General features: G+C 44.2%; 1 protein-coding gene and 1 long non-coding RNA gene across 2 annotated transcripts in view; one reads left to right on the top strand and one right to left on the bottom strand.

The window, feature by feature from the left end:
* The first annotated feature begins 2,156 nt into the window (after positions 1-2,156).
* HAS2 (hyaluronan synthase 2) lies at positions 2,157-19,682 on the top strand. Its single transcript, XM_064395786.1, has 4 exons — positions 2,157-2,773; positions 11,529-12,155; positions 16,665-16,766; positions 18,750-19,682. The coding sequence occupies exons 2-4, from the start codon at positions 11,529-11,531 to the stop codon at positions 19,680-19,682; spliced, it is 1,662 nt and encodes a 553-aa protein (XP_064251856.1). The 5' UTR covers positions 2,157-2,773.
* The window catches only part of LOC135284366 (uncharacterized), a 97,354-nt gene continuing 80,239 nt past the window's right edge, over positions 3,819-20,933 (bottom strand). Inside the window, exons 5-7 of the long non-coding RNA XR_010349775.1 lie at positions 12,397-19,824; positions 8,772-8,861; positions 3,819-4,894 (exon numbers count right to left, since the gene is read on the bottom strand). This is a non-coding gene — a long non-coding RNA (uncharacterized LOC135284366). The remainder of the gene's footprint in view (positions 4,895-8,771; positions 8,862-12,396; positions 19,825-20,933) is intronic.

The following is a 20,933-nucleotide window of genomic DNA, read 5'->3' as shown; positions in this document are numbered from 1 at the left end:
CGGATGGATGGACTAGGGACACCTGTGCTAATCCCCTCTTACCTCTGACAGTGCCAGAGAAAGTCTGACGCCAGGAAATCACACCTTAGGACTCACACAGACATCAAGGACTTGCTTATGTGTACAACAGTAGCAGAGCTTGCTGAGGTAGCCCCTTGCCTGGCTAAATGACAAACATTCATCATTCATCAGGAAATGGAGTGATAGGACAGGGAGCAACGGGTATAAATTGAAAGAGGGGAAATTTAGGTTACCTATTAGGAAGAAATTTTTCACTGTGAGGGTAGTGAGGCACTGGAACAGGTTGCTCAGAGAAACTGTGGATGCCACAATTGTGTCAAAGCCATGTTGGATGGGGCTCTGAGCAACCTGGTCTAGTGGTAGGTGTCCCTACCCATGGTAGGGCAGGTTGGGACTAAAGGATTTTTTATGTCCATTCCAACCCTGAACATTCTGTGATTCTTTGATCATGTTATAAGCCTGGCTTACACCAGATACTTGGCTATTGGGGTGGCTCCTGTGGAGAGAGGGATCAAGTAGCCCTCTTGACACCTTTCTGCCCTCTGCCCCCGTTTGCAGCAGACAGTGCCATATGTCCCTCGCCTGATGACAGAGGTGTGCAGGGCTCTGTATCTGGTTTTGTGACACAGATTTAGAGGTGGTTGCAGTACGGGAATGGAGCTGCCACGGGAGGAAGGTCTGAGAGGAAGGAATACCTGAAAAGCCCCGATAGACTCTAGGCTTGTTAAGCCATGCTGTACTTTCAAGGACACTCTAAACCATCAAAAGCCAGATTGTTACCAAAGGAGTTGTTTTGTCTTCATCCAGCCCAAATTATTTCTTACTTTATTGCTGCTCCCTCTCGCCAAACAACTAATTTCTAATCTAGGACAGTTCTCCTGACACAGGAAAAGGGACAGTGAGGAGGAGGGTGAAACAGTTGCTTTCCCTGGCAATGTCAGGTTAAAACTGTCCACAAACCTCTGGCTTAAACTGTCATCAGATTTGTTATTTGAGACAGATTGATCGTCCAAGGAGCTCGGCTTCAATGAACATCCTAAAGCCACTCCCCCGTGGCAGTGACTGAACACACCTGTAAATGTAACCACTTCCCCGAAGTAGGTACTCAAAAAATCTCCAGCCTAGGTAACCACCGGCTTTAAACCATTTATGGCACACGAGAAGCCCCCAGAGCGCTCCGGAGTTTTCCCACACCAGAAGGTAACGAGGGGCGATAACTCGGCCAAGAGTCATCTCCGGATTTCCCAACGGCGTCTGGATACGGCTCCCTTTGCGGGCTCGCCGCCCCGAAGCGCCGAGCTCTGCGGTGCCGGAGGCAGCAGCTCGGGGGCAGGGGGAGCCGCTCCCCGCCGGGCACGGCCCGAGCGCCGCGGGCTCCGCCGCCCCAAGAGCGCCGCCCAGCGCCCGCTGAGCGCGGCGCAGCCGGAGCGGAGCGGAGCGGAGCGGAGCGGAGCGGGAGAGCGGCCGGCAGCGGGCTGCGCTGGGCGCTGCCGCCCCGGGCTGACCGGGAGCCATCGGCACAATCAGCACTTCTGATTTATAACGGAACGAGACCAAAAAATCACCCCCCAAAAACCAAAAGCAAGCCAATCCAAAACAGCAAAGCCCGCACCACAGTTTTCCAGTTTTTAAATGGCCTAACGTGTTTCCTGGCTTGTTTTAACACAAGAGGCATAGGTATGAACATCAGCGGGAGCTCCCCTGGGTATTTACTACAACAAATCTTCCCGAGAGTGAACGGGTAAAGCGGGATTCAAAGCTGCGAAGCTCATCCATTCATAGACGCAATTCCTTTATTAATAAAAAACAGCAGCAGCAAAAACTGTCCCAGCCGAATAGTGGCTGTGGGAGGGAGGAATCCCGCACCCCAAGCCCAAGGATGCAGGGAGTGGGGAAGGTGGGGGGGGGGGGGTTTCCCCAACTGCGGGGCATGAAGAGGAAACCAGTTGGTGGCAACATATGTGTATTGTATTTCTCTGAAAAAATTTGCAACTTGGCTAATTAAATTCCTGGCGCTGAACTGGTCCTTGGCTGAGATCATGGCAATTGGGAGGGTTGGGTTTTTTTTTTTTTCCTCCTTACAGGAGTTCCCTCCTTCTTCCCATCCTCCGCCTATTAAAACAAGTCAAGTCTCCCTTGTTAAAAGACCCCATAACGTGGAAGAGGCAGAAAAGCAGCAGCAGCAGCAGGAAAGAAAAAGACGTCTGGAAAATATTACCCTTTTGCTGCTGCTGCTGCTGAGAAACCTCATTGAAACAGTTACTCGGGCAAGGTATCACCAAAGAGACTTTATCTGATGCTGATCTCTCAAACTTTCAGACGCTGCCTTGCAACTTCTCCAGGCTCCTGGCTAGCCGGGTTTGAAATAAGATCTTCAGCTTCGACCACGAGAAACTAACTCTTAATTTATTATTTCTAATTTTTTTTAATTATTATTATTATTATTATTACTATTATTTGGGGAAAAAATCCCACAACTTTGAGCTAGAAACTGAAGCAGAGAAAGACAAATACACGATAATTGTGAAAACACGTGGGAGAAAATGAGTAGGACTGAATAGCCTTACACGATTTTTTTTATTATTTTCATTTTTAATTATTTTTTTATTTCTGAGCGTCTTATTAAGTCCCTGAAAAGTGCGATTTGTTCTTTTACCTCAAACTTGGAAACTATTCAGCGGGAGCAACGGTACGTGAGACCACACAGTTGGCTGGAGCCCCTCTATGACCAAAGGACAGAAGGACAAACAAGGTAGGTGATTTATGATTATGCTTCTGTCAGCTCAAGAGCAGAAGACCCCCTCCTCCCATCCCCACTATTCCAGGGAGGAAAGCTGGAACAGATCCCCAAAATACGAGTGGGGCTGGGGGAGGATCTTACCGGCTCCTACGCTACACCTATTTCAGCAATGAATAGAACCGCCGTGAGGATGAATGAGGTTTTCAGCTCCAACCCCTCCTCCGTGTAATCCGTTTAAGACATTGCTGAGCTTCAAGATCTGGGAGGGAAAAAACCCTCCAAATTCAAAAAGCCAAAAAAAAAAAAAAAAAAAAAAAGCCAACCGCCCCGTAAACCCTCTGAAATTAGAATAAAATCGAGCACAGGCTGGGCAGCCGCTGCGCTGATCGCAGCGGGGAAGGCGAGACCTGCTCAGAGCCCGACCCGGCTTCCCTCCGGCCGCCCCTCGCCTTTGCATCCAGGGCCGGGCGGGGACGCGACGGGAGCGGAGGGAGGGCCGGCGCTGAGGGAAGGAAGGCAGGCGAGGCGGCGGGCGTGGGGCTGACGTCCCTCAGCGCTGCCGAGCCGCCCGGGCGCCGCGCGGCGCGGGCAGGGAGGGGACGGAGCGAGGGAGGGCCGGGGCCGAGGGCTGCGGGGCGGGGGCTGCCCGGAGCTCCCCGCGCCGGGCCCGCCCCGGCCGAGGGAGGGCCGGGCTGGGCCGCGGGGCGATGGCAGCGGCAGCGCGGCCGGGCCCGGGTCGCTCCCGCGGGCGGGCCCGTGACGTGGCTGCGCGGGGATCCCCCGGCCCCGCCCGGTGACGCCGCCGCTCCGCCCCGCTGGCCGCCGGGCCGGGCTTCCCCCGCTCCGAGCGCTGCCGCGGCCAGCGCGGGGCCCGGCGCCTCCGGCCCGGCTGCGGAGCCCTCCGTCCCCGGCAGCCCGGCTCGGCACCTCCTGGAGCCGCGGCTCGTGGCTCTCGGACACGGCCGGGAGCCAGCCGGTCACAGCCCCGCCACCCTCCACAGCGATGCTGGCAGAAGGGGGCATTGGCCCTTGGGAGAGAATTCACCCCATTTCTTGAGAGGATCCCATTGTAGTGCAGCGCTCCTGATGGGCGGTGTCTTAGTCTAGAGAAGACGGAGAGGGGATCTCATTAGTACACATACATATCTCAAAGGCGGGTGCCAAGAGGATCAGTGCCGGACTCTTTTCCGTGGTGCCCAGCGACAGGATGAGGAGCAATGGCCTTAAACTAAGGCCAAAAGTTCCACATCAACAGGAGGAAGAGCTTCACGTTGAGGATGGCAGGGCACCAAACAGGTTTCTCAGGGAGGTTGTGGGGTGTTCCCCTCTGGAGACACTCCAAACCCACCTGGCCACGTTCTTGTGTCACCTGCTCTAGTGACCATACCTGGAGTCTTGGACTCCACGATCTTCACAGGTCCCTTCTAACCCTAAGGGTTCTGTGATTCTGCAGGGCTGCAGTGACCCTACATCTCTTAGGGCACAGCTGCTTCTCCATGTTTCACTCTGCTTCATAATCTTCCGCCTTTTTCCATTGGCACCCATACAGTTTTTTGAAAGCACACATTGTGTGTAACATGGGTGCCTTGAGGGTTCTTTTGAGGACTAGATAAGGGTAATAAATCTTTCTTACCCTGCATCCAAGCATAGAAAAACCTGGGTCAAGGTTTTCCCAGTAGGAAGAGCTGCTCTACAGGATTCAGTGGAGTTTTTCAGGCAAGTTCACTAGGAAAAACTCAAGTCTTCATATTTGTGACATGAAAGCATATTTGCTCCATTTTTTTGCTATTCAAGATTAGTGTATAGAGCAGCAAAGTATTCCTAATCAGCAACCAGAAAACATTCCTATGCTAGATTTTTGTTTAACCACAATGTAAAATATCTGAGTAGAAATATGATTTACTTTCTGTTTTGTTTCTTGGACCATTTGTCTGGGGATTTTTTTGGGTTGGTTTTTCTTTTCTTTTCTTTTCTTTTCTTTTCTTTTCTTTTCTTTTCTTTTCTTTTCTTTTCTTTTCTTTTCTTTTCTTTTCTTTTCTTTTCTTTTCATTTAACAACTAGTGTATTATTGTGTACATGAGGGTCAGATCCAACCTAAAGCCATAGAATTCTTTCCACATTGGTTACTCAAACCTGTAAGAGATTAAATTGGAGCAGTTTAGTGGGAAACATACACTGAACAAATAGGAGATTCTTGATTTGCTGATCAAAGCCTGTGCATACAGATAGAGTTTGCCATCACCTGTAATCCTGTTCTTTACTTTTAATTTAACCTCAGAGTTAACTGTAGTCTTAATGTGAGCCCTTTCCAGAAGACAATAGCATAACAAAATCTGGAAGTTATAAATAACCAAAAGCTCCAGATATGGTAATTGTGTTGTAATAAAGGCGTACAGATGGAGCATAACTTTTCACTTTCCTCTCTGCAAGCTGTACCATAGAAGAGGAAGTCTGGACAGCTCTCATGCTTGTGATTAATATCTACCTAGAATCATTTGTACTCCAATGATATATGATTTAATTTGCCACCAAAATAAGGCTAATAATGAATCTAAATATTGTCTGAGAAATTGTAAGCCTCAAACACCATGTACCCCCAGAGAGTGTATACAGGCGCAGGCCCAGAGTGTGCAGGCACTCACACGTGCACTCTGACACACTCATGTCATAGAAGCAGCTGCTCTGTGGCAGCCAGTGCTATGATTCTCATTAGTAAGGAAGTGGGTATTAAGGCTTATAAAGATTTCATTCTTCCTTTGGTTATGTGCAAAACAGCCCTTGGTGGCTGTATGCACTTAAAGCTGTGTGTGCTGGCTTTTATGGTGCCCACCTCACTGATCTCAGGCATCCTGCTGAGTTAGAGTTGCATGTTTGTTACAGACAAATCCCCACAGACTATACCTTCAGGTGAACATAGGCAAGGAAAATAGCAAGGGGTGTGTTGGTTTTTTTGTTGGAGTTTTTGACTAAAACCAGTTATATGGAACTAGAGAACAAGTGGATCTCATATAGCACTAAAAAGAGTAACCTGAGCCTTATGAAGGGTTTTATAGACCTTCAAAAATCTCTTGCATGATCATAATTCACATTTTACAGGTGAGGAAGCTGTGACAGAGAGAGGTGAATTCACTTATCTGAGGTCACCCAGCAGGTGAATAACAACACTAGGAATCAAATTCAAATTGTCAAGGCCCCGATCCACTCTTAGATTCCCTAATGTAAGAGATGCAGTGGTTAAGCATTGACATATCAAACAACCTTCATAAGGGAGGTTAATCTCCACAATAAATTTGTCAAAAATATACTTGCATTTTTTACCTGAAGTATCCCAGAAATAGCATCTTTTCAGATAAAGATTTTTTTATGCCTTTACTACAGAATTGTAAGATAAATTATCCACTGATTTCCCTCTTCAGCAAAATATCTAAGTGCACACTTATCTTTAATGACACACTTACATGCTTTGCTGAATTCAAAGCCTCAGCACAAAGGCTGAATAGATATTTAAGAATGCAGCTTCCATTCAGGCATATAAAAATGAGATCTTTTCAAAGGTTTTCTGTGCTCAGCACTTCTGGTTTCCACAAAGGTTCCAGACAAATCTGATCTCATATGTGAGGTTGATTTGTATTATCAATTTGTTTTCAATGAGGAGGTGCTATCGAAGCTGCTGCTACAAGTATCCCCCCTCCAATGAAATTGCTTGAGTTTCTACTGCATGGCAATAACTGGACACCCAAACGGGATTTCTCATGAATGAAACTAATTGCAAGGTGTACCTCTGGAGGAGGTACACTTTTCAGGTTTTTAGTCCATTGGGTCTGACTATACTTAGTTCAGAGTAAAGCACAAAAATGTGTGGAGGGTGGAGTTAGGCCCTCAGCACCAGGTGCTCCTCTTTGAAGATCTGTTCATGTGGTATTGCACTGTTTGCTGATGTGACCACAGCCCTTGATGTCTAGAGAGAGGCACAGCTCTTTGTAACCTTTAAAAGTGAAGGGGACTGTGGTGGGTTGACCCTGGCTGGCTGCATGGTGCCCTCCCCACTACTCTATCACTGTCCTCCTCAGCAGGATGTAGATGCAGAAAATAAGAGGGCAAACCACCTGCTACGCTGAGATAAAAGCAACTTAATAAAGCAAAGGCTGTGCATGAAGCAAAGAAAAACAAAAGATTTATCTTCTATTTCTCATCAGCAGATGATGTTCAGCCACTTCCCAGGAAGTAGGGCTTCAGTACTGAAAAACAAATGTCATAACAAATGCTTCCCCCTACTCCTTTTAGCTTTTTTATCTGAGCAGATGTCACATGGTATGGAATATCCCTTTGGCCAGTTTGGATCAGCTATCCTAGTTATGTTCCCTTCCAGGACATTGTCCACCCATAGCATATTGGAGTGGGAGAAAATGTTGGAGAGACATCCTGGATGCTGTGGGAGCACTGCTCAGCAGTGGCCAAAATGCTGCTGCATTAGCAACACCTTCCCAGATACAAAGCAGAGCACTTGGAGGGCTGTGGGAAAAAATAATTCCATCTCAGCCAAGCCCAGTACAGGGACACAATGAGCACATTTGTGATCAAACCTTTATTACTGTCTCCTGGATAGATATTGGTGTTTGCAACTTAGGGTTAGGGTTTTTCTAAATGTCTTCAGATGTTTGGAATTATTGAGTGCTAATTCTGTCAAACAACCTTCTAAATCCTTACATGTTAGGTGCAAACTTTCTGTCTCACTCTGTTGCTTTTTAATCTTCTCAGGAAAAGCTACCCAGAGTTACTATGTGCCAGTGTTTGAGTGTTGTATGAGAAGGGATTTCTGAGAGAGATGATGTAGTGAGATGCATCCCATGTGTTATAAGCAAACTTGACTTCAGTTTGACCTCCATCAGTCTGACCCCCATCACTGGTTCCATGTCCTGTATCAATAGATGCCAGGCACCACCTGATTGCTTCCTTTGTCCTCATAGCAGCCACACAACAGAGGGTGCAGAATTGAACAGGCTGCAGATAATATTGATATCTTCTGGCACCAGTGCATGTTGGTTTTCTGGATATCTATACTGCCTCTATTCAGTATTAGTAAAAAATAAGCTTTTTCTTTCTCTTTGCCTCCTGACTTCAGAAAGGGATGAACTATCTTCAGGCCCTGTTACTCTCAGACATGTATGAAAGCTCATTAATAGCCAAGTGGATGAACTTTGCCACAGGATTTTGGAGGAAGAAAAATTGGTACTTTACCATGGAGGTCCCCAGTGTTCATTGCTGAGTAAAGACTCAGTTCAAAACAAAACAGAAGAACCCGCTGAATTTCAGTCAAGTGTCTATATCTTATAAAAGTTAGATCTAGGTACCATAACTACAGTAAATGCTAGCCTAAATATTTTTCCGAATAGAGAAAACTGAAGCATATTTTGCAATGTTCTTCTCATTTGAGATCCAAGGCATTATTCAGTCTGAGAAAGGAGTGTGATCTCTAGTGCCACAGTTAATACCCCAATCATTAGATGTACTGTGTAAGTATCAGTCATTTGTTAACCTGATGTTTTTCATGAAAGCATTGTTAGAATACTACAACTTTTAGTTATGCCAGTTATTAATGTAAATTCACCTTCATCATAAAGGAGAAATACTCTTTTTGTATATATATTGGGCTTTATCAGCATGCCAAGAGACACAATGCCAAACCAGGTGTTCACCAGGTGGACTCTGATGTCAAGTACATGCAAGGGTTCACTTCTTGGTCATGCTTTTCCATAGGAGCCTCCAAAGAAAGGCACTCCTGCTACTGTACAGTCACTACAAGGCACGTGTATACTTGGCACTGCTTTGTGAATCAAAATGTGTGACTGAATCAGCAACAGCCTACACAGCATCAGGATTTAGCATATGGCTTTCACATTTCAGCTCTATGAGATGGGCTGCTCAGCTCATCCCTGAAAGCAAAACGCTGAAACATCACGGTGACAAACTGCTCAGTAGTGGACTTTGAAGGCTCTCTACATACACTCACCTTGTGCATGCAAACCTTACTTGGGTCTGCTTGCTGGAGGCTGTGTAAAACTCATACTGGGTTCAGCTCCACTGGGTTAGGTGAAGGTGCCTGTAAGGGATTTAGGTGCCCAAATTGCAGGATAGAATTAGTATATTTGACTGTGTCAGGCCAGGCTAGATACTCGTAACAGCACTGTCTGATCTGAAAGTCTCTGAAGCAGCTGCTGCCTAGCCTCAGTATTAGTATTTGATTCAGCAGTTCATTTTTGGTCCCAGACTTGTACAAGCATCATTTCCTTTTAACTTCTTGGCTTAATTCTTGGAGATGGGTGGAGAGTTTTTGGCTTCTTTGCCATTGTTTGGGCATGTTAAATTTGATAAAGATCATTTCTGCTGGGCAAGCTATCAATACCTCGTGTTAAATCTTGAGACTATTGAGCAACTTTTCCAGTTCCCCTGAGATTCAGTCAGTTAAAAGACTATACATAAAACCCTCAATTGCACATACAAAGGGGAAAGTTTCTTTGATGAAAGCCAGGAATTTAGATCAAAACACTGTGTATTTTCCTAAGGTTGACAGAGAAAGGGAAAAAGAAGTGTTGTTTTATTAACACCAGAAATTAATTTCTTGACCTTAAAATGCTAGATTTTTTTTTTTCAATGGAGGGGATCTGTGCTGTAGTGACAAAGTCAGAGAATTTGGTTTTGGTTTTTTTTATTTTTCTTTAGTGCAGAAGCACTTCATAGGTAGAGCAAAACAACAGCAAATTAATGTAAAAGATGCCTGCTACAGTATATAGTCATTCAAATGTAACCACTCCAGGTCTTAATGTAAATCCTGTTTATTTCAGCCATATAATTCTTAATGTAAGCAGACTTTAGGACCCCAAATTGGAAAGCAGAGTACAAGTGCACCATTAATGAGACATTTACCTTGATGTTTGTAACATTTTGCATTCTTGAGGGATTAGTAAGCACACGGGCTATTTTACTTCGAGGTAATCTAGAGGGGATCCATTACTTAATCTGTTTTCTAAAGCAAGTCTATTTTGGGCACTGAGTTTCAATTCACCTATAGTGGTGGTAAGCATAAGCTGTCTTTTATTAGGCATCTTTCTGACCCCTGCTGTGAAAGTTTTTCAGACAGGCCAGAACAGGGAGGGTCCCTTTTGCTGGTGGTTGATTACAACACCTGTCAGAGCCCAGCCTTAAGTATTCAAGGAAGTCCTAGAGTGAGGGTCTGATTTCTTTAACAGTGCCTCCAAATATACATTTAAGAGGCTTCCTCCTGTCTTGAAATTTAAGACCCTAAATAGCCAGTGGAAAAAGACAAAGTCTTTGTAACCTCAAACTTCATGCTTGCCTAGTTTATTTTTATGTTGTAAGTGATTTTGTGTTGACTTTTTTGTTCCAAGCCTGTAACTTTTCAGACATATATATAGTTGATGACAGCTATGCTGCTGTGTCTTGGTAGTAATTTTTCAAGGAAGAGTTAAAAACATATATGATGTAAGGAAGTCCTGTTCCAACTTCAGCTTTGATCAACAGATGGTGAAACAAACATGAGCAGCAGATGAGTGAGATAATAGCAGGGAAAGTATGAATAATAGGAAGAAAACACAAATATTAAATCTATTACTCTGAGAGGACCTAATTCAGCAAAATATTCAAGCATGAGCTTTATTGACTTGCCACACACTTGCTGGAGTAGCCTTAAACAGATATCATCCGTTTCATGTCCTTCACATAAAATGCATCTACTGACAGAAAATGTTGTCATTAACTTCTTACAATTCTGAGAAAGCTGTTGCATAAAATGGGTAATGTGATTGTCAGAAAAGGTATTTAGGTACCAATAGAGTCCACCTGCCTGCCTGTCCATACTGTTTATTTGTTTAAAGAATGCCAGAGCACCCTCCATGCCAGCCAGTTGCTCCGTAGCCCAGAGTTTAGGTTAGAAGATTTTACAGCCAGGTAAGCTAAATATGTAGAAGTGGTAGAATCAGCTGTAGAACTGTAGAATCAGCTGATGTCCTAGAGAGTTTCTGAGTCCAGGGTGGAGTGCTGGCTCTGTTAAATTTATGCATATTTTGCCACAGACTTAATCTCAGTTAAGCTTTAGCCCCTATACACACATGCTTACGTGTGCATGTATCTATGTACACAACTATATGAATAATACATTTTTGCAATGGTATCAAGAAGACCTTTTAAAGCAGATGTCTGGCTATATAAATATAAATTATAAATATAGTCAGACATCTGTTTAAAAAATTATAAATACATTCAGGCATCTGTTTTAAGAATGTCTTTCCAGTATTTTTGCAAACATAACTAAGCGACAGAAACAATTCAGGGTGGGATACAGTTGTGACATGGATGGGGGATGAGGAGGGGCTGCCCAGACATTCAGCTGTTCTGCTCTCCTCTGACCATACAAAGCAAGTGGTGGCCCAAAAGCCCCTTCTCCAACCTCCTCAGGATAATATGACAGGCTGTCAAAATAAGATCCTGACTCAGATATCACGTTCTGTGAGGGCACTGTGAATAGCAGAAAGCATCTCTGCTACATTAAGGCTATTTGGATTGTATTTTACATGGGGGAAGTCCTGCAAAGAGATGTACAGTTGAGCAAGGGGATACAGTGACTCCCTGAACTAGAAGCTCAGGGTGTATCTGTTGATGCTGAGATCTGTGTTGCAGCCACGTGCACCCCTTATGATATCTTATATCAGCAAGTGGTGGCTCTGCTAATGGTTTCCCTACTTCTTTGCAGATGTATTGTGAGAGGTTTATATGTATCCTGAGAATACTTGGAACCACACTCTTCGGGGTGTCCCTCCTGCTGGGAATCACCGCTGCTTACATTGTGGGCTACCAGTTCATCCAAACAGACAACTACTACTTCTCCTTTGGACTCTATGGTGCTATCCTGGCATCACATCTCATCATCCAAAGCCTGTTTGCCTACCTAGAGCACAGGAAAATGAAACGGTCGCTAGAGACTCCAATCAAACTGAACAAAACAGTTGCCCTTTGTATTGCTGCCTATCAAGAAGATCCTGACTACTTAAGAAAATGTTTACTTTCTGTAAAAAGATTGACCTACCCTGGAATTAAAGTTGTTATGGTCATTGATGGGAACTCAGAAGACGACGTTTACATGATGGACATTTTCACTGAAATCATGGGTAGGGACAGTTGTGCCACTTATATCTGGAGTAATAACTTCCACGACAAAGGTCCGGGTGAGACAGAGGAGTCTCACAGAGAGAGCATGCAACATGTATCTCAGCTGGTCCTGTCCAACAAAAGTGTTTGCATCATGCAGAAATGGGGTGGAAAAAGAGAAGTAATGTACACAGCATTCAAAGCACTGGGGAGAAGTGTGGATTATGTACAGGTAGGTATTAGAGCACCAGGTCAGTGCCAATTCAAACACACTTTGAAAGAAAGCAGCTTTTGTATATTTTGTGCAGCATGTTAGAGGCCATCCTAGTCCCTGATGAACACAGTGCTCCTTTCAGTCTGTTTGGAAACAGCTTGACCGTTAAAAGGGTATTTTGCTACCTTTTAAAATGGCCAGTCTATCTGTTTTAAATTTGTGCACCAGCTACTGGAGAAATCTGAAATCTTTCCCCTACCTTCAGTACTGCCCCCTCATCTAAATGGTTTTGCTTCAGACAAAGCCAATGACCTCCCGAAAGCCCCATCTCCGCTCCTGTAGGTGAAGGTCTCAGGTAAGGCTTTATTTTGTGAGTTTGTTAGCAGCCTCATATACGAGCAGACAGACAGGTATTTGGTCTCACTAGGGAATATCTTGGAGAAGTGGTGAAGTCTGTAAAAAAGATGGAGATATATTTTAAAGGCTTTGAAGGCCATGTGGAGTGTTCAATAAAAGGGTCAATGTGTAGATTTGAAAGAAAATTTCTTCAGCTAAAGGCTGAAGGAGCTTTTCCTTCATCACAGCTGCATTACCTCACTCACTGCAACTTGGCCTTTAAGGCCCTTATGACACACTACTCACTTAAAAATGAATTAGGCTGGGTCCTCTCTCCCTGTTTCCAAAGCAGCAGAGGCACATTTCTTTCCAGCTGCCTTGGATCCCCTGAAAGATTGTCTATGTTTTTGCCTTACTTACATGGAAGCGTTCCTCGCTCCTGCAAACAGCCCTGCTGACTGTGGGAAGGGGAAAGGTTCATGTGTGGAGGAAGGCGGGTGGGATCAGATACTCTGGCTGGACACTGAGGACCCTTCCTTAGAAATCTAGGCCAAGAAGGCTTATTTGACTAATCCCACTGAATAGGACATTATTTTCCCAATGAACCACCCTCAGTGCTTCCAAGCTTCTCCCACACTCAGAGCATCCAGCAGTCTCCTGCAGTGGAGCAGCAGCTCCCCGTGAGGTGCTCTCTGCTGGCTCAGGGCAGCTGCAGGGTGAGCCACATGTGTTCCTGGGGCCTGTGCCCAGCCTTGTGTGGGTGTGTGTGCACGCTCTGCACAGCACAGCATCCACGTGCAGTGTCCCAGGGACCTGGAGGGGCTGCCAGTAGCTGGGCTGAGAGCAGCGAGTCCTCAGTGCACAGGAGGGGCAGAAACGGAAGAGTGCCAGGAACTGCTCTGTTATTGGAGCAAGGAGAGTAAAGCCAAGATTTAAACCCCATCCTCCACCACTTCCCAAACTGAAACTGATTTATTCTTTCAAAACAATGAGCTTAAGCTCTCCATTGTCTGCGCCTTGGTTTTGTGCTGTGAGGAACTATGATGGGATAAAAATGCTGATTTTCTTTATTAGCATGGGTTTATAATCACACAGACATTCCAGATTGCAGAGAAAGAAGGCAGAGAGGGAGCAGATTCATTGCAAGTTTCCTCCCTCAGTTCAGCTCTTGTGTTTTTCAGGGAACCTGGAAAAAGTATTTCTACTTCAACAGTCATAGCATAAATTCAGAAAATAGAAGAGATATTTCTATTCAGTTAACATTCCAGACCTGGCTCAGAAGGTCTAATGAATTTGTCAGAGACTGTAGTGCTGCTGTGAGCACAGTCTGCAGTAGTGACTGATGCCACAGTCACATCTACAGTCACATCTGTAGTAGAAATGCAGCCCCTTAGTGGCCCTGGCTACCGCAGAGTCATAAGAAAAGGCAGCTAAAATGTGGCTCTGTTTTATGAATGAATAAAGGTTGAGATATTTCAAATGGTCCTTTGGGGAGACCCAGGGTAAATTACTTTAAACAAGCCCTATATTTCAAGGGTTAAGCAGTCTGTATCAATGATTAAGCACTTTTAAAAGTGGCCAGTCAGCACCACTGCCCACTCTCAAAATTGTAGGCCTTACAGTTCTCAGAAGACATCCTGGAATTATGAACAGGCAATCATAAACAGTCAGACCAGTGCAGATAACGAGCTGTTCCTCAGTAGTGGTGTCTCATTAAAAACTGAAACTGAAAACTGCTATGAAGGCTTGTTTCCATCCTAGAAGGGTTTATGACTGTGGAAGTAATCAGGTGGAGGAGTTAAACTGGCAGGTATTATCAGTGCAGAGTTGTGAGCTAACCAGAGTGCAATTCATCTTGGCTTGATGGAGGTGCCCGTGTGGACAGTCCAGTGCAGTCTGAACTCAGAGCAGCTTGGCCAAACCATCATTGCCTATAGCAAGTAAAAGAACAGCTCCCTTAAGGTCAGTTGTCCCCTTCATGTAACTCTGTGACCCAAAGTAGTGATGTTTGGGTCACTCAGCTCTTATGTGGAAAGATGGCAAATTGTCTCCTGGGCACACCCTGGCTAGGCAGGTGTCAGTGTTTATTTGGGCTTCTAAGTGTCTGTGTTTCTCTGGGTGTATTTTCTATTCACCTGCAAAAACCTCATCCAGATGGAAAATGATGGCTTGTTAGATTTGTCTCAGAAACCCAGACATACCCACTGTGCTGACATGCGCAGGACATGCGATGGTGTTTTGTTAAAAAAATCCAGTGTTTTCAGGATTCCTCATCTCTAATATATTAGTAATGTGGCTCATGGGCAGGCCTTTCTGCCAAAGGTAAATACATCTAATGGGGTGGGAGCTGCTCAAGTGGCAGGTGCTGGAGGGAAAGCAGAGGGACTAGGAGGCAGGTGATACCAGCCCACCACTCATGGTCACAAGAAATGACATGCCTGTTACTGCCTGAACACCCTGGAAATTCAGCAAACTACAGATTGCTTGTGCAAAGCACTCAGCAACAAGTTTGTCCAGGAAGACCCAAGTAAAAGTATAGGCATTGTTTTCCCTCTTCAGTAGAACTATTTTGTTCCCTTTCTATCTCCCAGTGCTGCCACTGATGACAGCTTTCCACTAAAGGTGGAGTCAGGCCTTGGCCAGGTTACAAAGATGCTGTGGGATGAGGCCATTGAGGAGGGGAGATGGATGCATCAAGTTAGTGGGAGCTGGAGATGCTTGTGGCTTTTCTCCTGACAGAGATATGAGAGCTTTCATCACCTTTCTCCTTTTGGCCCCCTCTGAGTGAGCATGGAGGGGAGCATGCTGGCAGAGTCCCAGCTGCATCCGAAACTATGCAGTCCAACTATCCTGGATAACCTCTCCTCTTGAGTCTGGTCCAGAGCAAAGCCCCAGTGCTCTCCTCCCACTTCATAGGGTAGATGTAAAGGTTACCTCTCCCCTGGAGTGAGAGGGCTTAGGTTGAATTGAAAGGTTGCATGAAAGGACACCAAAATTAGGATACCCATTACAAAGCCTCAGCAGAATCTGTCTTAATATGCTGTTTAGGCGGAGCTGCTGACTTGCTCCTACTGACCCTGTCTGAAGTCACAGGAATGCAATGTAGGGACAAACTGGAGGCAGTATGAGAATTTGTAGGGTGGGATTCAGCCAGTCAGAGGGGTGTTTCTGGGACAGTCTCTGCTCCAGTTCCTGGGTGTCTGTGAAATGAGTTCACACACGATGTGGCCAGTTCTTTCAGCTGCAGTAACTGCAACAAGGAGACACCCTCTTGTTTTAAACAGGCTGCAGCCCAAGTCATTCTCCTCAGAGCGAACGAAAGCAATGCCAGCTGTCTCACAGACCAGCCAGCCTGTCTGAGCCCTCCTCCTACTCTCCAGGGGAAAGCCAATTTCCTAATGTACACAGTGTTTAGTTGACTAGGAGTGTTTGTGTAGCTGAAATGCCTTGTGTGTCATTTACTTCTGCAGTGCTCTTTTGGAGTACCGAACTTTGGGACTCACGCCTTTGGCCTTACATATCTTTTTATAGGAATGCCAGAGAAAAACAGCAAATAATTTCTCCACATCAAATGTCAAATCCCTGCACTACTAATAACACATCATGAATCTAAAATTAAAAATGAGTTTGTTCTGAAATATAAGACACATATTTTACATGAATTGCTAAACCCTTCTGTGAGTGAAAGAACGATTAGGTTTCTTCCCAGACTCCTACTTGACTTTTTTCCTTTTAATAACAAGTGCCTGGGATTTAACTCCTCACTCTTTCCCTCATATGGCAATGGGAAACATTTGACCAGGGTGCTCCAACTGTGCAGCTGATGCAGAGAAACTCTGTGTCGGAGCACAACAGGAATCTGCTGCACACCCACAAACACCATCTTATTCTGCAGTGCCCCATATCTTATTCGAAGAAGCCAGTCCAGTGTGCCAGTAAAACAAATGGAGCTGATACAGAGGATTGTTTGTGTGCACAGCCTTAACAAGCTCTGTGTTTTGTGCAGCACTATGCCTTGCTGCCTGGTACAAGTGACCTTTAACAGAAATATCAGTGCAGACTTCAAAGTCAGATTTAATTGCATTCAGGAGAATATGCATTTAGAGTAATTATAATTACTTGCATGATTTTTATTTTCTTCTGTAATCTACTCCTTAACCCATTTTTGTTCTTGTTTTTTCTTACTTGTAGGTCTGTGATTCAGATACAATGCTTGATCCAGCCTCATCAGTGGAGATGGTAAAAGTTTTAGAAGAAGATCCAATGGTCGGAGGAGTTGGAGGTGATGTGCAGGTGAGTACAACAATTTTCAGATTAACAGAGGTGTTTCAGCAACTATTTGCATTGCAACAGATTTCTCTGACTGAAATAGCATTAAATATAATTTATGTGTATATACTATATGCATATATATAATATGCATATACCTTAACTTTTTTGTCCATTGAATGGAAACTCTTCTTGGATGTGAGCACTGTATAGTTTTAACATCCAAAGCAAGCAAACAAATAATATTCTGCCCCTATATGTGAAAAGGGGGGCACAGGTATTGTCAGGATTGTTGTGGCATCTTTCAGTCTCTGGGTATAGCTGCTTGCTCAAGGTACTGAAGAAAAGCTATAGGGGGCCAGGAAATTGACAGCAGGTGTCCCATAGCCATGTCCAGCAACCTCAAGCACTTCAATTATATTACTACTGGCAGGCAAGATTGTTAGAAATAAAAAGTAATTTTGAAACACTCTGCACTGTGCACTCTATGTGTTATTGGGTCTCCCATCTCTGTCAGGCAGGGCAGTAGAAAACTTCCAAGTCAGACCAGTTCCATGTGTGTTAGGATTTTCAGCATTACTGAGTTTGGCTGATTACTACAGCAAAAGGCTGTTGGTACCTTTTGACAAAACTCCTGCTGCAATTTATAAAGAGAAATGTGTATGAATATGTCAGTTAGCCTTAAGATCAGTCCCCCGTACTCAGTTGGGCTTTTTTTGTGAGACAGAGGAGAAAGAGCTATGTAAATGAGCAAGAACTTGCTAATGAACGCCCAAGTAGTCAGAAGTATTTCAGGCATGTGGCTCATAACTCCAGAAATTAGGATTCCCACAGAAATCTGAATAGCTTTGGAGCTCTAGACTGACCACAAACCAGGCGACACAGCCCATGCATGTGAAATTCCAGGCATGTGTGAGTACAAGTGAAGGGAGGCAGTACAGGTTCAGCTGTGACAGTGAAGGTTCATAAGCATCTGCATTGGGAAGGATGTGTATCCTCTGTGAGGAAAGGTGACAGAATGAAGGCTTTGGGCTTTTCAGTTCATTTTCCAGCATACACCAAACACATTTGAGCCAGGCTTGAGCCTATCCCTAAGCCCTGCTTCTTCTAATATGTTCTGGAATTAAAACTGACAGAAATTAGGATCATCAGAGCAAAAGACTATATTTTCCTAGTTGCAGGGCAGTGCTTTATAGTTGTAGAAGGCGAAAGATCTGCACACTTCCTTGTCACATCCTCTGGCACAAGGTGTGTGTTGAGAACCTGGATGTGTAGCCACAGACTTGTGCATCTGCATGTGCTCATGCATCCACTGAGTGTTCAGACTGGATGGACAGAAGAGAAAGACTGAGACATTTATGTGGGCCTGAGGAAGGCTCTACTGGAGTGTCACCATATGTCTTGGGACAAGGTAACAGGCTGGTACTGCAAAGACAGAACAGGTTGCTCCTCAGAGGAATGCTAGATATGGGGACACAGTTCAAGGTTAAACCTCTAAGGCCAGACTTGTGATACTAAAAATGGAGGGCAAAAACCATGTACTCCGCTTTTCTCATGCTCCAGCATCATTTTGGGAGGCCTGGAAGGAGTCCTGTGAGCCCTGAAGGTGTGTACAGGCAGGAAAGCAGCAGGAGGCCATGAACTCACCAGCTCCTCTTGGTAAAATCTAAATCCAGCAGGTCTAACTGGGGGCAAAAGGGAAGGAAAAATGAGATAGAAAATAAGGAAATTTCATTGTGGAGAATTTGAAAGGTTGCAAGGAAAAAAATAACCTCTAGGTGAAACAGACATTTGAAGGTTTCATCTCACCCTTCCTGTCAGTGTCCTGGCGGAAATGTTTGTGTAGCTCCCTCATGGGTTTGCCATGAGTTGAACACAGGAGTGAGGTTCCCACCACAATTCATCTAATGGTGCTCTAGTCTCAGCAAATCCCTTATTGAACCAATGTGCACATTTTCTGTTTTAAAAGCTCATCTAAAAGGAAAACTTTTTTTTTTTATTTTGCAGATTTTGAACAAATATGATTCCTGGATCTCCTTTCTGAGCAGCGTGAGATACTGGATGGCATTTAACATCGAAAGAGCCTGTCAATCCTACTTTGGCTGTGTGCAGTGCATCAGTGGACCTCTGGGAATGTACAGAAACTCTTTACTCCATGAATTTGTGGAAGATTGGTACAATCAAGAGTTTATGGGCTCCCAGTGCAGCTTTGGAGATGACAGGCATCTAACTAACAGAGTGCTAAGTCTGGGCTATGCAACAAAATACACAGCTAGATCCAAGTGCCTTACGGAAACACCGATAGAGTATCTCAGGTGGCTGAATCAGCAGACCCGCTGGAGTAAATCCTACTTTAGAGAGTGGCTTTATAATGCCATGTGGTTCCACAAGCACCATTTGTGGATGACCTATGAAGCTGTAATCACTGGATTCTTTCCTTTCTTCCTTATTGCCACAGTCATTCAGCTCTTCTACAGGGGAAAAATCTGGAACATTCTCCTCTTCCTGTTGACAGTTCAGTTAGTTGGCCTGATAAAGTCTTCCTTTGCCAGCTTCCTTAGGGGCAACATTGTCATGGTTTTCATGTCACTCTACTCAGTGTTGTACATGTCAAGTTTACTGCCAGCAAAGATGTTTGCAATTGCCACGATAAACAAAGCAGGGTGGGGCACGTCAGGAAGGAAAACCATTGTAGTTAATTTTATAGGACTCATTCCAGTCTCCATTTGGTTTACAATCCTCCTAGGTGGCGTAATTTTCACTATTTACAAGGAATCAAAAAAGCCATTTTCTGAGTCAAAACAGACAGTTCTCATCATTGGCACAATACTCTATGCATGTTACTGGGTTTTGCTTTTGACTTTGTACATGGTTCTTATCAACAAATGTGGCAGGCGGAAGAAAGAGCAACAACACTACGACATGGTGCTAGACGTATGATGTTGCCGTGGGAAGTTACCCAGAGTTGTAAAGCAACCCAACGACCTTGTAGTATCTGTGGCATCAGACATATGTTGCCAAGGGAAATGGATCACTGCTGCTGGGAATAGGACACTTATATTCCTCTGGGTTCATTTTCATCCTGCCAAAGTAAGGAAAAAAAAAGAAAAAAAAAGAAAAAAAAAAGTTTTTTTGTTTCCAAGGGGGAAAGGACGCAAACCACACAGTTACGACCTGTTCACAAGAAAAGGGGAGAACTTCTGTGTTTATGCACTTTTTTTTATTGTGCATATGCCTGACAGTGTTACGTTCTATATACCTCACTGGTCATGCTTATGTGTGTGGACAGAAAGAAAGGGAGTTTGGAGAATCAAGAAAAGGACTGTACAGCCCCTTGCAACCTAATTTATGAACTTCTCTTTTTTATAGTTCTGTTTATAGGAAGGGTCTTTTGTTTTAGGCTGCCAAATGTAATGCCAAAGGTAAATTTTAAGAGGCCATTGGCTGAGCTGTATTTTTATATTATTGTATTATTTGTGTGTGTGTATTTTTAAGTCAACATTTTTTTAAATCACATATTTTATATTTTACTATCTGCCAAAAAAAGCTGCCTCCCCAACACTTTGTTCTTTAGCCTTTTGAAATATATTTGGGGACAAAAAAATCATACATTCTCCCCCCAAATTTCTGCTGAAATGATATTGTTCACAACAGAAAGAATAAAAAGTCTCTCTGCATTTTGCAACTAATGAATGGTTATTTCTGTGAAAAAGCATTTAAATGCGCTCTTTTAAGACATTTATTAGGAAAGGCCCGACATTTTCAGGTTTTGCATACAAACACATTTGTGAATAAAAAAAGGCCAAAGGGGTAGATATGTGCAATTTGGGGTTTTTATTTTGATAACATTGTAAAAGGGAAATTTGCTTCTCTGCTGAGAACTTAATATCCCTGGCATCCAAAATAAACCATTAAGCTTTCCACAGCAATGTCTTCTCCATGCCACTGGAGAAGACATTGCTATGGAAAGCATCCCACTGATTTTTTATGGGACCTGAGCGGTCAAAAACTTTAGACTTGGAAAATCTTGGGCACATGAAACTGCTATTGAATTCACTGATGGTCCTAGTTGTTCATAATCTGCTAGAAGCTCAGGTTTTTAGAAAACAAACAAACAAAACAAGAAAGGAAAAACTTATCAACACTTTCAAAATGTGTGTGTTGTACTATAAAACTTCCTCAGAGTCCTTC

This window comes from Passer domesticus, chromosome 1 (assembly GCF_036417665.1).
Source record: "Passer domesticus isolate bPasDom1 chromosome 1, bPasDom1.hap1, whole genome shotgun sequence".
Classification (NCBI taxonomy): Eukaryota; Metazoa; Chordata; class Aves; order Passeriformes; family Passeridae; genus Passer; species Passer domesticus.
The sequence above is the reverse complement of the archived record's forward strand: the minus strand, read 5'-3'. Positions and strand labels throughout refer to the sequence as shown.

Excerpts from the sequence above, each read along its gene's own strand:
- HAS2 (XM_064395786.1), top strand. The coding sequence starts at position 11,529 with ATGTATTGTGAGAGGTTTATATGTATCCTGAGAATACTTGGAACCACA. Across the intron at positions 12,156-16,664 it reads GAAGTGTGGATTATGTACAG|GTCTGTGATTCAGATACAAT; the intron begins GTAGGTATTAGA and ends TCTTACTTGTAG. Across the intron at positions 16,767-18,749 it reads GAGTTGGAGGTGATGTGCAG|ATTTTGAACAAATATGATTC; the intron begins GTGAGTACAACA and ends TTTATTTTGCAG.